The 13,906-nt window shown below is 42.5% G+C and overlaps 1 protein-coding gene across 1 annotated transcript in view; it reads left to right on the forward strand.

Moving 5' to 3' along the window:
* The first annotated feature begins 1,289 nt into the window (after nucleotides 1-1,289).
* Nucleotides 1,290-13,906, forward strand: part of LOC124803015 — a 625,123-nt gene continuing 612,506 nt past the window's right edge. Inside the window, exon 1 of the mRNA XM_047264121.1 lies at nucleotides 1,290-2,189. Within this exon, the coding sequence (XP_047120077.1) occupies nucleotides 1,765-2,189 (425 nt within the window). The 5' untranslated portion in view covers nucleotides 1,290-1,764. The remainder of the gene's footprint in view (nucleotides 2,190-13,906) is intronic.

The raw sequence follows: 13,906 nt of genomic DNA on the forward strand, positions 1-13,906 counted from the left end.
TGGAAGGTTTATGAAAGATAAGGTTCGTGTAAGAAGTGTCGAAAGTCAAAAAGTGGTGTGTTCCTGAAGATGATCGCAAATATAAAGTTACGCTTGTGGCTGCCAACAAAGGATACGATGTACGTGTATTAATTTATGCCATTTACTTTGTTGATAAACCTCACTGAAGAATGTATTGACACATTTGTAACCAAACACATTTCATGATAATCGGAACGAATAAACAGTTTATTGCGTAAAAGTTTGGTAATGCTCACAATCACTGAGGTTCAATTATTTCAGGGAGTGCACAGAAGTTCGTACAATTTGAGTCAAGTTTATTTTTTGTTGTTTCTGCAGAAAAGTTTGAGGAAAACACTGTCATCGTGTCAACGTTGCTACTGATTAACATTGTGTCATATTTACACAGGTGATTTACCTAGGCAACATATTAGAAAGCAAGTTGAAGTTCTGATAGGCACTGTTTCGTCAACGTCAACAATTCTTTCAAGAATCGTCATGATGTATGGAGTGCGGGCTTATGTCGCATGTCGAATAAAAACATTAGCTATTTTTGCAGATATTTCTTTATCATGTAACACACAGTGTTGGAACAGTGTCCAGATTATATCATAAACATGCACTAGACCTATGTAAACAGGTTTTCACCCGCATTTGACCATGAATGTTAGTTTGATTATTCGGCTTGTGCACATAGCTGCAGCTACGCAGAGGTGTCACATATTTGAATTTGAAATATAGGGAAATGATCGGTGTTCGTACGGTTGTTTTTCCTTTACGAAAAAACTGTCGTTGCCTTTTGATACAGAAGTCGATTATGTTTAATACGTGCATTAATCACCCCCGTCTTTTGTTTTTACAGGTCGTTGGTAATGATGATATAATCATCATGTACGGGCATCCCTCTGGTCTGCACAGATGCCATTTCCCAAACTTACACCGAAGAAGAAAAAATGGAAAGAAATTGGGAATAATATTTTTCTTGAAACTTAATCCATCTGATACAAAATTCCATATAGGTTCAGTTTCTCATTTTCCAAAAGGCTGAAAACTTTTGTTGTGACAAATAAACTACTGTTCTCAAAAAGTATAGAACTTACAGTCACTGCAGTTGTAATTTAATCTGTGATTCTGTTGATAGTCTTGTGCAAGAGCTGGTTTTATACCTAGTGCTGTGAAATATTTCTCTAATAAGAAAATTTTCTTTTCTGCAACACATTTTTATCACAAGTGGTTTGATGTTTTCACATTGTTCAGGGCATACAGCAATAGAATGTTATGCAGTAATTTCTAGGTGTCTGTGTTTTTTTTGTTTGTTGAAGAAATATTTTCCATTGATTTTGTTTTATTAATGAAGGTTTGGTGCTACAGAAGCAATGTTTATACACCTATGATGCTGTGAATTGGGATAAGGTCAATTACTCTTGATCACTGCGCCTATGTTCACAGTTAAGAAATTGCTCACAGGCTTAGATTGTCTGTGCTCCAATGTTGGTGAATACTTAATAACAGAGTATGTTACAAATATATTGTTTACAGTTTCTGTGTTATGTTCTGAGTTGTGTTGATTATTGTGTTAGATTTGATAAGTACAGAACTGTTTTTGGTTGTACCATGTGTTGTAAGTATAGTTTGGTTCGTTTTTAAAGTGATGGTGTTATGTGGAAAACAAATCTGTTTTATGAAGAAGAATACTGTTGCCTAGTGATAGTGAAGAATTGTGCTGAAAGTTCCTTCAGTGAAGACACTGTGCTACAAGATTAGATGAAATTAACAGAAATGTATATAAAGAAAGAGCCAGGGTCTGAAGGGCCTGCAGTCCCTGGTGATGATCCTCAGAGCCGTGTGTGTTTTGTGTGTGGAAATGTTGGTCATCCAGAACATTTCTGGTTGCGATCAAAGCCTGGAGCACCTGGGGAAGCATATTTCCCATTTCTGGAATCCCATGAACCTCCTGCAGGCTACAGAGATCATGTAGTTGCACCTGATGGACTGCGAGCGTGTTGTTATTTGTGCTACTCATTGTTACTGCAGCAGTGGGAATGTCATGAAAGAGACGGCACTCCACATTCACGCCGTCTGTATTGGCTGAAACGTTGTGACAATGGACCATATACGGGTGCTGAAATGGCTGTGCAAGGAGAATATGCTGCACAGGTTCTTGGACTCAATTCTGATGCAACCTCTAGGTGAGAATTTGTACTTTTCTTGTTCATAGTAGTTTTAATATGTTTATAGATTGTTTTGTGTGACTTACTATAATTTTGAATATAACACATGAGATGCAGTCTCTAATGTGAGAATGCTCCCACCCTGTTTCATTGTGGTGACCATGATGTCCAGCATAGCTCAATATCTATATTAGGCTGGAAAGTGACAGTTTGAAAGGAAGTTGCAAAGTTGAAAAATCTTAATATAAATTGTGATGGTAACCTACTACACTGTCATTATGAAACATTGAAGCCTGCTTTATGATTGGTTCAGCTACTTCCAGTTTCTGACAGAATTCATAACTGTCAGCATTTGCCCTAAATTTAATACACTTTTCTTTATACGTAATTAAAGATCACAAGGTAAACTCAGAAGCATGGTTTTATTTAATAGAGACATTTCAGGCAGGTATTTGGGTCTAGTGCAGCAGGGGATACAACCCGTCGGCTTTGGACAATGACGTCACAAGTTGCCAGATAGCAGTTTACCATTTTCGCTTTTGCTGTTATGTTTCAGTTTCGTTTTTTTACTGATTGCTTCATAAAGTGGATCTGTTTATTCTATCTCGTGAGATTTTTTTTTAAAAAAAGCCAAAAACCACTTATCAGCCACTGAAGGGAGCTACAACACTAAGAAGAATCGCTTCGCGATTGGCGACTTGTGACGTCAATGTCCAAAGCCGACGGGTTGTATCCCCTGCTGCACTAGTCCCAGGTATTTTGATCCAGATTGTGTTCATATGTCATACACCAGCTGTGAAAATATACTAGGGGAAGCCATACTGTGTCTTACAAGAAATGTGAGCATACAGATAATTGTCTATTACCTTTTTCCATGTCTTCAATTTCTGTGCCAGCCCTAAGAATAGAAGCCTTCCATGTTCTTCAGGAATGTTTTGAGGTTCCCATACTGCATCTCATCCATGCTTCTTCAGTATCTAATATGATAAGAAGTTGTAACATATGAAGACAAGGTGAACCAAAAGAACTAATCAATGAGCAGATAACTGTAACTCTTTCTTTCATTTTAGTTGTACGTGGAGTAATTATATGAGGGGCATTCAAAAAGAAGTGAGCCGGAGGCATAATTACAGAAACCAGTACCTGTACATTACAAGTATTGACCCTGGCAGTTGAGACACTTGTCCCACTGTGACAAAAGGCAGTGAATGGGAGGTCGACCGAAGCGTCTGATCCCACCCGTCGGCTTTGATCCGTGATGTAAGGCAGTTGTGGTGTGTGGCGTCGCGACGGCACGGAATTTAGTTTGTGAGAGTGGCGTGTTTGTAGATGTTGTTTTGATGTGATGGTGGTGCTCTCTGGTGGTGTGTTAGGTGATGGTTTTGTTTTAGTTTGCGAGTGTGGCGTCGTGTGTGAATTTTGGTAAATTGCTTTTTTCGTGTCATTGGTAGGTATGGATATGACTGACAGGGTCAACAGTTTTCGGTTGCCGGCTATGGTGGGGGACAGAGCGTTGTCTCTAATAAAATTTCTTCAACTATTCAGATTGTTGGATGAAGTCGTGAAGTGTCCAATATGTGGCTGTGAATGTTGGTATTGGTATCGGGAGATGTTTTTGAGCTATATAGGTCAAAGGAAGTGTTAGGTCCTAATTTATGGGATCGGGATTTGCTGTTGAACTATATAGGTCAGGGGAAGTGTCCGATTCTGGATGATATTGTGTTTAGTGGTATTTGGGGAGTTTTGTGACGTTGGTTTTGTATGGGGGTGGGTGTCTAAATTTGTTTATATTTATATAATAGAGGGAAACATTCCACGTGGGAAAAATATATCTAAAAACAAAGATGATGTAACTTACCAAACGAAAGGGTTGGCATGTTGATAGACACACAAACAAACACACACACAAAATTCAAGCTTTCGCAACCCCAGGTTGCTTCGTCAGGAAAGAGGGAAAGACGAAAGGGTGTGGGTTTTAAGGGAGAGGGTAAGGAGTCATTCCAATCCCGGGAGCGGAAAGACTTACCTTAGGGGGGAAAAAAGACAGGTATACACTCGCACACACACATATCCATCCGCGCATATACAGACACAAGCAGACATTTCCCGCACTTGTCCCGTTAGTGTCATTAGGCTTTTTGTGGAACGTGTGTGTGTTTGTTTTTCGATGTATTTTCATGCTCATAATGTGTACGTAACGACTTTATATGCGCCATATTGGAATCGTGGTTTATGCCACGTCATGGGTCAAAACAGACGGGCGGGATCGGATGCTTCCGTATTTCCGTGAATGGCTCTCATAAAATTCGCAGGGCTGTGATGTTAATCAGTTCCGCACATGCAGCTGGATGTCGTCATCCGAGGTGAATCGTTTGCCCTCAGAGCCTTTTTAAGGGGGGCAAAAATGGCATAATCACAGGGAGAGAGGTGCGCACTGTGTGGAGGGTGGCCAAGAACCTCCCATTTGAATTGCTGCAGGAGTTCCACATCTGTGTTGGCTGTGTGAGGCTTTGCATTGTTGTGGAGCAGAATGTCACATGGGTGAGATTGCCTGGTCATTTTGATTTGATTGCGTGGCGAAGGGTGGTCAAGGTTTGTGAGTAATACTGGGGATTCTCTGTTGTCCCGTGCTGCAGGAAGGGAATCAGGGGTTGGGGGGGGGGCATCTTAGTCAAAGAAGAACATCAGTATAACTTTTCCGATTCACCTCGGATGGCGAAGCCCAGCTGTACGTGCGGAACTGGTTAACATCGCAGCACCAGGAATTTTATGAGACAGCCATTCACTGCCTTGTGTTACAGTGGGACAAGTGTCTCAACAGCCAGGGTGAGTACTTCTAACATACAGGTACTGGTTTCTGTAATTATGCCTCCAGCTCGTTTCTTTTTGAACACCCCTTATAGTATTTTTAAAATTACTGTATCTTTTAATGATTTACCATTGTGCAGGTCTTATCAAACACCAAATGTGCAATGAGCTGCCAACACTGTAACTTTGCATTTGAGGTTTATTTTGGAAAGTTGCAGTATCACTAGAAGCAAGGAAAGTTTTTGCCTGGTTGAAAGCATCATTAGGAGTTGTATCCTATGTACTTGACTTACTTCCTTTGCCTGGTGTTTCATGATGTTGTAGAGAACACATGTTTTTAGCTTGTGTCAGTTCATCAAAAATTCGGAATGTGTTATATTTGAAAATATCTGCTACACACTAAATCATTTGCCACTCTATCGAATGATATTGCTTTCGCTACTTTGTGGTTGTCCTTGTTTAAGTTAAGAACGTGACAAGTTTTGCTCCCAACACAAGTTTTTCAGATAAATTTTTGGTAACTTAAGTGTGAGATGTGACATTTGTTTTGGATGGTGTGTTGACAATTGTTTTGAAGTAGCTAGTGAGGTAATGGCAAGTACATGCCATCTTTCATAATGTTGAGTTTAAGCTAACCACAACAAACGGTCAAGCACCTAGAAGACATGGTCGACTCTCAGAGTGACTGTGTACACATATGTACCAGTGGCGGGTGTGTGAATGATTAAAGAGTTGCTATTCTCTGTGACAGGCTGGATGGCCACCAGATTACATTAGTAATGTTCAAGTTTAGTGTTGGCGTCAGGCCTGTTAAATTATATAAGGGTTCCATGAACAGTGTCAGATGTTGAGTCATCCCTGTGAAGGACACTCACGTGAGACAGTATTACCAACATGTGACAGGGTTTAAAAGTCTTCCCCCCTCCCCCCCTCCCCTTCCCCCTCCCCCATTGTGGGTCTCCATTTGACTGTCTGGTCAAATAATATCCAGATTTGTGGGGCACTCAGGTGTGTCAGCGACCCAAAGTTGGACTTCATGGGAACGTGTGTGCAGACATACTTGTCGTCAAGGTTCTGGTTGATGACCAAGGTTCTTTTTGACCACAAATGACCCCCACATGGGAGGACTGCCTGTGCACCAAGCACACTGTAACTCCTTCTCATCTGCACCTCTTGTCTGAGAACAAGTAATGGACTCCCTGCAACATTCTGTGTTACATCTACATCTACATCTACATTGATACTCCGCAAGCCACCCAACGGTGTGTGGCGGAGGGCACTTTACGTGCCACTGTCATTACCTCCCTTTCCTGTTCCAGTCGCGTATGGTTCGCGAGAAGAACGACTGTCTGAAAGCCTCCGTGCGCGCTCTAATCTCTCTAATTTTACATTCGTGATCTCCTCGGGAAGTATAAGTAGGGGGAAGCAATATATTCGATACCTCATCCAGAAACGCACCCTCTCGAAACCTGGCGAGCAAGCTACACCGCGATGCAGAGCGCCTCTCTTGCAGAGTCTGCCACTTGAGTTTATTAAACATCTCCGTAACGCTATCACGGTTACCAAATAACCCAGTGACGAAACGCGCCGCTCTTCTTTGGATCTTCTCTATCTCCTCTGTCAACCCGACCTGGTACGGATCCCACACTGATGAGCAATACTCAAGTATAGGTCGAACGAGTGTTTTGTAAGCCACCTCCTTTGTTGATGGACTACATTTTCTAAGCACTCTCCCAATGAATCTCAACCTGGTACCCGCCTTACCAACAATTAGTTTTATATGATCATTCCACTTCAAATCGTTCCGTACGCATACTCCCAGATATTTTACAGAAGTAACTGCTACCAGTGTTTGTTCCGCTATCATATAATCATACAATAAAGGATCCTTCTTTCTATGTATTCGCAATACATTACATTTGTCTATGTTAAGGGTCAGTTGCCACTCCGTGCACCAAGTGCCTATCCGCTGCAGATCTTCCTGCATTTCGCTACAATTTTCTAATGCTGCAACTTCTCTGTATACTACAGCATCATCCGCGAAAAGCCGCATGGGACTTCCGACACTATCTACTAGGTCATTTATATATATTGTGAAAAGCAATGGTCCCATAACACTCCCCTGTGGCACGCCAGAGGTTACTTTAACGTCTGTAGACGTCTCTCCATTGAGAACAACATGCTGTGTTCTGTTGGCTAAAAACTCTTCAATCCAGCCACACAGCTGGTCTGATATTCCGTAGGCTCTTACTTTGTTTATCAGGCGACAGTGCGGAACTGTATCGAACGCCTTCCGGAAGTCAAGAAAAATAGCATCTACCTGGGAGCCTGTATCTAATATTTTCTGGGTCTCATGAACAAATAAGGCGAGTTGGGTCTCACACGATCGCTGTTTCCGGAATCCATGTTGATTCCTACATAGTAGATTCTGGGTTTCCAGAAATGACATGATACGCGAGCAAAAAACATGTTCTAAAATTCTACAAGAGATCGACGTAAGAGATATAGGTCTATAGTTCTGCGCATCTGCTCGACGACCCTTCTTGAAGACTGGGACTATCTGTGCTCTTTTCCAATCATTTGGAACCCTCCGTTCCTCTAGAGACTTGCGGTACACGGCTGTTAGAAGGGGGGCAAGTTCTTTCGCGTACTCTGTGTAGAATCGAATTGGTATCCCGTCAGGTCCTGTGGACTTTCCTCTATTGAGTGATTCCAGTTGCTTTTCTATTCCTTGGACACTTATTTCGATGTCAGCCATTTTTTCGTTTGTGCGAGGATTTAGAGAAGGAACTGCAGTGCGGTCTTCCTCTGTGAAACAGCTTTGGAAAAAGGTGTTTAGTATTTCAGCTTTACGCGTGTCATCCTCTGTTTCAATGCCATCATCATCCCGTAGTGTCTGGATATGCTGTTTCGAGCCACTTACTGATTTAACGTAAGACCAGAACTTCCTAGGATTTTCTGTCAAGTCGGTACATAGAATTTTACTTTCGAATTCAATGAACGCTTCACGCATAGCCCTCCTTACGCTAACTTTGACATCGTTTAGCTTCTGTTTGTCTGAGAGGTTTTGGCTGCGTTTAAACTTGGAGTGGAGCTCTCTTTGCTTTCGCAGTAGTTTCCTAACTTTGTTGTTGTACCACGGTGGGTTTTTCCCGTCCCTCACAGTTTTACTCGGCACGTACCTGTCTAAAACGCATATTACGATTGCCTTGAACTTTTTCCATAAACACTCAACATTGTCAGTGTCGGAACAGAAATTTTCGTTTTGATCTGTTAGGTAGTCTGAAATCTGCCTTCTATTACTCTTGCTAAACAGATAAACCTTCCTCCCTTTTTTTATATTCCTATTAACTTCCATATTCAGGGATGCTGCAACGGCCTTATGATCACTGATTCCCTGTTCTGTACATACAGATTCGAAAAGTTCGGGTCTGTTTGTTATCAGTAGGTCCAATATGTTATCTCCACGAGTCGGTTCTCTGTTTAATTGCTCGAGGTAATTTTCGGATAGTGCACTCAGTATAATGTCACTCGATGCTCTGTCCCTACCACCCGTCCTAAACATCTGAGTGTCCCAGTCTATATCTGGTAAATTGAAATCTCCACCTAAGACTATAACATGCTGAGAAAATTTATGTGAAATGTATTCCAAATTTTCTCTCAGTTGTTCTGCCACTAATGCTGCTGAGTCGGGAGGTCGGTAAAAGGAGCCAATTATTAACCTAGTTCGGTTGTTTAGTGTAACCTCCACCCATAATAATTCACAGGAACTATCCACTTCTACTTCACTACAGGATAAACTACTACTAACAGCGATGAACGCTCCACCACCGGTTGCATGCAATCTATCCTTTCTAAACACCGTCTGTACCTTTGTAAAAATTTCGGCAGAATTTATCTCTGGCTTAAGCCAGCTTTCTGTACCTATAACGATTTCAGCTTCGGTGCTTTCTATCAGCGCTTGAAGTTCCGGTACTTTACCAACGCAGCTTCGACAGTTGACAATTACAATACCGATTGCTGCTTGGTCCCCGCATGTCCTGACTTTGCCCCACACCCGTTGAGGCTGTTGCCCTTTCTGTACTTGCCCAAGGCCATCTAACCTAAAAAACCGCCCAGCACACGCCACACAACCCCTGCTACCCGTGTAGCCGCTTGTTGCGTGTAGTGGACTCCTGACCTATCCAGCGGAACCCGAAACCCCACCACCCTATGGCGCAAGTCGAGGAATCTGCAGCCCACACGGTCGCAGAACCGTCTCAGCCTCTGATTCAGACCCTCCACTCGGCTCTGTACCAAAGGTCCGCAGTCAGTCCTGTCGACGATGCTGCAGATGGTGAGCTCTGCTTTCATCCTGCTAGCGAGACTGGCAGTCTTCACCAAATCAGATAGCCGCCGGAAGCCAGAGAGGATTTCCTCCGATCCATAGCGACACACATCATTGGTGCCGACATGAGCGACCACCTGCAGATGGGTGCACCCTGTACCCTTCATGGCATCCGGAAGGACCCTTTCCACATCTGGAATGACTCCCCCCGGTATGCACACGGAGTGCACATTGGTTTTCTTCCCCTCTCTTGCTGCCATTTCCCTAAGGGGCCCCATTACGCGCCTGACGTTGGAGCTCCCAACTACCAGTAAGCCCACCCTCTGCGACTGCCCGGATCTTGCAGACTGAGGGGCAACCTCTGGAACAGGACAAGCAGCCATGTCAGGCCGAAGATGAGTATCAGCCTGAGACAGAGCCTGAAACCGGTTCGTCAGACAAACTAGAGAGGCTTTCCGTTCAGCCCTCCGAAATGTCTTTCGCCCCCTGCCACACCTTGAAACGACCTCCCACTCTACCACAGGTGAGGGATCAGCCTCAATGCGGGCAGTATCCCGGGCAACCACAGTCGTAGTCCGATCAGGGGATGCGTGGGACGAGCTGGCCGTCCCCGACAAACCCCCATCCCGACCCCCACAGTGATGCCCATTGGCAACAGCCTCAAGCTGTGTGACCGAAGCCAACACTGCCTGAAGCTGGGAGCGAAGGGATGCCAACTCAGCCTGCATCCGAACACAGCAGTTGCAGTCCCTATCCATGCTAAAAACTGTTTTGCTAAGAACGTCTGAACTAATCTACAGAGAGCGCAAACAAATCGACAAAATTTAAACGGTTATTAAAATACAAGATTGCCTAGTAAATGCAGTAATGCTGCTACTTGCGCACTGCTGACACTGCTCGGCGGCGGAAGGAGACTAAGCGAAATTACACTATTCAGGTACTCTCAAATACTATAATACGCCCGAAATTTATGAATTAAACAATGCAAGAACCAAAAACACGCAAAGAAATTAAGAATTAAACTATGTAACAAATGAGTGAGCTAGGAGTATACGACTTGCTGCTCAGCTGCTTATCCAACGGCGGCAAGGAGCACACTGACTGCGACCAACCGACACTGGCCGTTCAAAACAAAACAGTAGACAAACGACTACGCGAATTTACACTATTCAGGTACTAAAACGCGATGCTACAACTCTCAAATACTATAATACGCTCGAAATTTATGAATTAAACAATGCAAGTACCAAAAACACGCAAAGAAATTAAGAATTAAACTATGTAACAAATGAGTGAGCTAGGAGTATACGACTTGCTGCTGCAGCTGCTTATCCAACGGCGGCAGGGAGCACACTCCCTGTGCCATTCGTCAGAGATTGACAGCAGCCAGAATATGGAGTTACTGTCTCGTGCATAGATTGCTGCTACCACCACAACACAGCAGCTGCATTGGTGTGCTGCCATGACTGGGAAGCAAGAGTTATTGCTGAAAAGGATTGCATTGTGTTCCAAGATGAATTACAGTTGTGCTTTGCCCTAGATGACTATGGTAGCAACATGAGGAGAGGCACAGCATCGTTATTTGTGGCATCATGGTTTGAGGAGACATCGGGTTTGACGTCAGATTATGGCTTGTAGGGTTTGAGGGAATCCTAAGGACACCACAGTACATCATGGACGTCCTTGTTACCTCTTGTGGGGCAATATGTGATGCCACTTTTCTACAGGACAGTGCTCATCCAAGTATGACGTGCGTCTTATGAACTATCTGCATAATGTTGTGATACTCCTGTTGCCAGCAAGATCTCCAGACATCCATGATGGAATGTGTAAGGCCAGTTCGGGTGTCAGTGCTGTCCTAGTGCCAGTATCCAAGATATTAAGGGCCAGTTACAACAGCTGTGGGCCAGTTGCCTCAGGAGAGGATACAACGGCTTTGTCACCCTTTCCAACCAAATTAGTGCAGGCATCCAGGCCACAGGGGGCGTCGTCATACTGATGATTGGACACGTACTACAAAGTTTTTTGTAAATGTGACTCAATTTTGTAATCACTGAAATAATACCACACACCCCCTAGTAGAAGCCAACCTCGGGGAAGATCAGTTTGGATTCCATAGAAACACTGGAACACGTGAGGCAATACTGACCTTACGACTTATCTTAGAAGAAAGATTAAGGAAAGGCAAACCTACGTTTCTAGCATTTGTAGACTTAGAGAAAGCTTTTGACAATGTTGACTGGAATACTCTCTTTCAAATTCTAAAGGTGGCAGGGGTAAAATACAGGGAGCGAAAAGCTATTTACAATTTGTACAGAAACCAGATGGCAGTTATAAGAGTCGAGGGACATGAAAGGGAAGCAGTGGTTGGGAAGGGAGTAAGGCAGGGTTGTAGCCTCTCCCTGATGTTGTTCAATCTGTATATTGAGCAAGCAGTAAAGGAAACAAAAGAAAAATTCGGAGTAGGTATTAAAATTCATGGAGAAGAAATAAAAACTTTGAGGTTCGCCGATGACATTGTAATTGTGTCAGAGACAGCAAAGGACTTGGAAGAGCAGTTGAATGGAATGGACAGTGTCTTGAAAGGAGGATATAAGATGAACATCAACAAAAGCAAAACAAGGATAATGGAATGTAGTCTAATTAAGTCGGGTGATGCTGAGGGAATTAGATTAGGAAATGAGGCACTTAAAGTAGTAAAGGAGTTTTGCTATTTGGGGAGCAAAATAACTGATGATGGTCGAAGTAGAGAGGATATAAAATGTAGGCTGGCAATGGCAAGGAAAGCGTTTCTGAAGAAGAGAAATTTGTTAACATCCAGTATTGATTTAAGTGTCAGGAAGTCATTTCTGAAAGTATTCGTATGGAGTGTAGCCATGTATGGAAGTGAAACATGGACGATAAATAGTTTGGACAAGAAGAGAATAGAAGCTTTCGAAATGTGGTGCTACAGAAGAATGCTGAAGATTAGATGGGTAGATCACATAACTAATGAGGAGCTATTGAATAGGATTGGGGAGAAGAGAAGTTTGTGGCACAACTTGACCAGAAGAAGGGATCGGTTGGTAGGACATGTTCTGAGGCATCAAGGGATCACCAATTTAGTATTGGAGGGCAGCGTGGAGGGTAAAAATCGTAGAGGGAGACCAAGAGATGAATACACTAAGCAGATTCAGAAGGATATAGGTTGCAGTAGGTACTGGGAGATGAAAAAGCTTGCACAGGATAGAGTAGCATGGAGAGCTGCATCAAACCAGTCTCAGAACTGAAGACCACAACAACAACAACAACCCCCTCAACCCATGAAGTTTCATTTTGTTTCCTCCACACCTTCTGGTTGCTTCAGATTTTCTAGTCTGACTGTGTATTTATTAACCTTTTTCTTTAATGTGACATGATGCAAAGTATACATTAACTAAAAAGAACCTGTTTACTGCATCAACAACAAACTCAGACTATATTTGTGCTCTTGCCAGCTAAATGTAACCTACTGAAGTAGCAGAAAAAAACATTACTTTGGAAAGAGGGGATGGGAAGGGGGAGATCTGCTGCTTCCTGAGTTATGTTAAATAGTTTCTGCTTATCTCCCACTGATTTATAAGGGCACTGGTATTTGTAAAAGAAAATAGTAAATAGTCACCCACACCTGCAACAACAATTGCATCTACAGTGCAGTAGTCCCAAATGAAACCGAAACATCAAGTTGCACCTGACATTTGCAAACTCATGAGTTTGAAAAGAAATACAAACAGCCAGTTTTATCACCAATAATTAGTATCTTAAAAATATCCTCTCATTGCTTTTGTGAAACAGACATGTACAAGCTAAAGCAGTAGTGCAAAAGTGTCGAAGCTTGCCTGGACTGGTTGTGTTCATAACTTTAGCCATCGTTCTCTTCATTTGAAATCATCCTTCCACATTGACCTTTTTTTGGTAACAGTGACTGCATTAACATTTTTACCTTTTATTTTGCAAAGCTATTGTAATTTGATAATTTTAACAGTATCACTCTTAAGAAATTGCAAAACTGTTCAACCTTATACATCACGAAAAAGTTCCCAATTGCCTTGTTAGGGCACTCACTTGTATGCTCACTCAGACTACCAAAAGTGGCGAAAAATATGTTACTCTCTGTCAGCTTTGGCCATCAACACCACTACCAGTGAGGCAGTTGTTTCTCATTAACATGTAACCACTATGGTGACTGTGACATACGTATTAACTAACAAGGTATCAGGTGGTGGGAGTCATGTTTGGGTGGCGATGCTCTTGGTATTGACACTTTGAAATCTGGTAAAACTTGAAATATCAAACTGAGTTGAGAGCTCTTGGCATGATATGCAAGGAATCATTTTCATAGATCTAATTGTATACATTTTCTTAGTGAAAAATGTGATAGCGTGCTCACCATTTACATGATTTCTTGTGTTTTATTAACAAGCATATGATGATTTGTTTTTGACTGCAGTTGTTATGTAGCAGTGACAAATAGATGCTTTGTTGATAGTGTCATTGGTCTCACACTCAATAATACTACTAAACATTCAGAAATTTGTTTTGCAGTATAAGAAGTTGCCAAGCAGATATGATTTCAGTTTGT

Source organism: Schistocerca piceifrons, chromosome 6 (assembly GCF_021461385.2).
Source record: "Schistocerca piceifrons isolate TAMUIC-IGC-003096 chromosome 6, iqSchPice1.1, whole genome shotgun sequence".
Taxonomy (NCBI): domain Eukaryota; kingdom Metazoa; phylum Arthropoda; class Insecta; order Orthoptera; family Acrididae; genus Schistocerca; species Schistocerca piceifrons.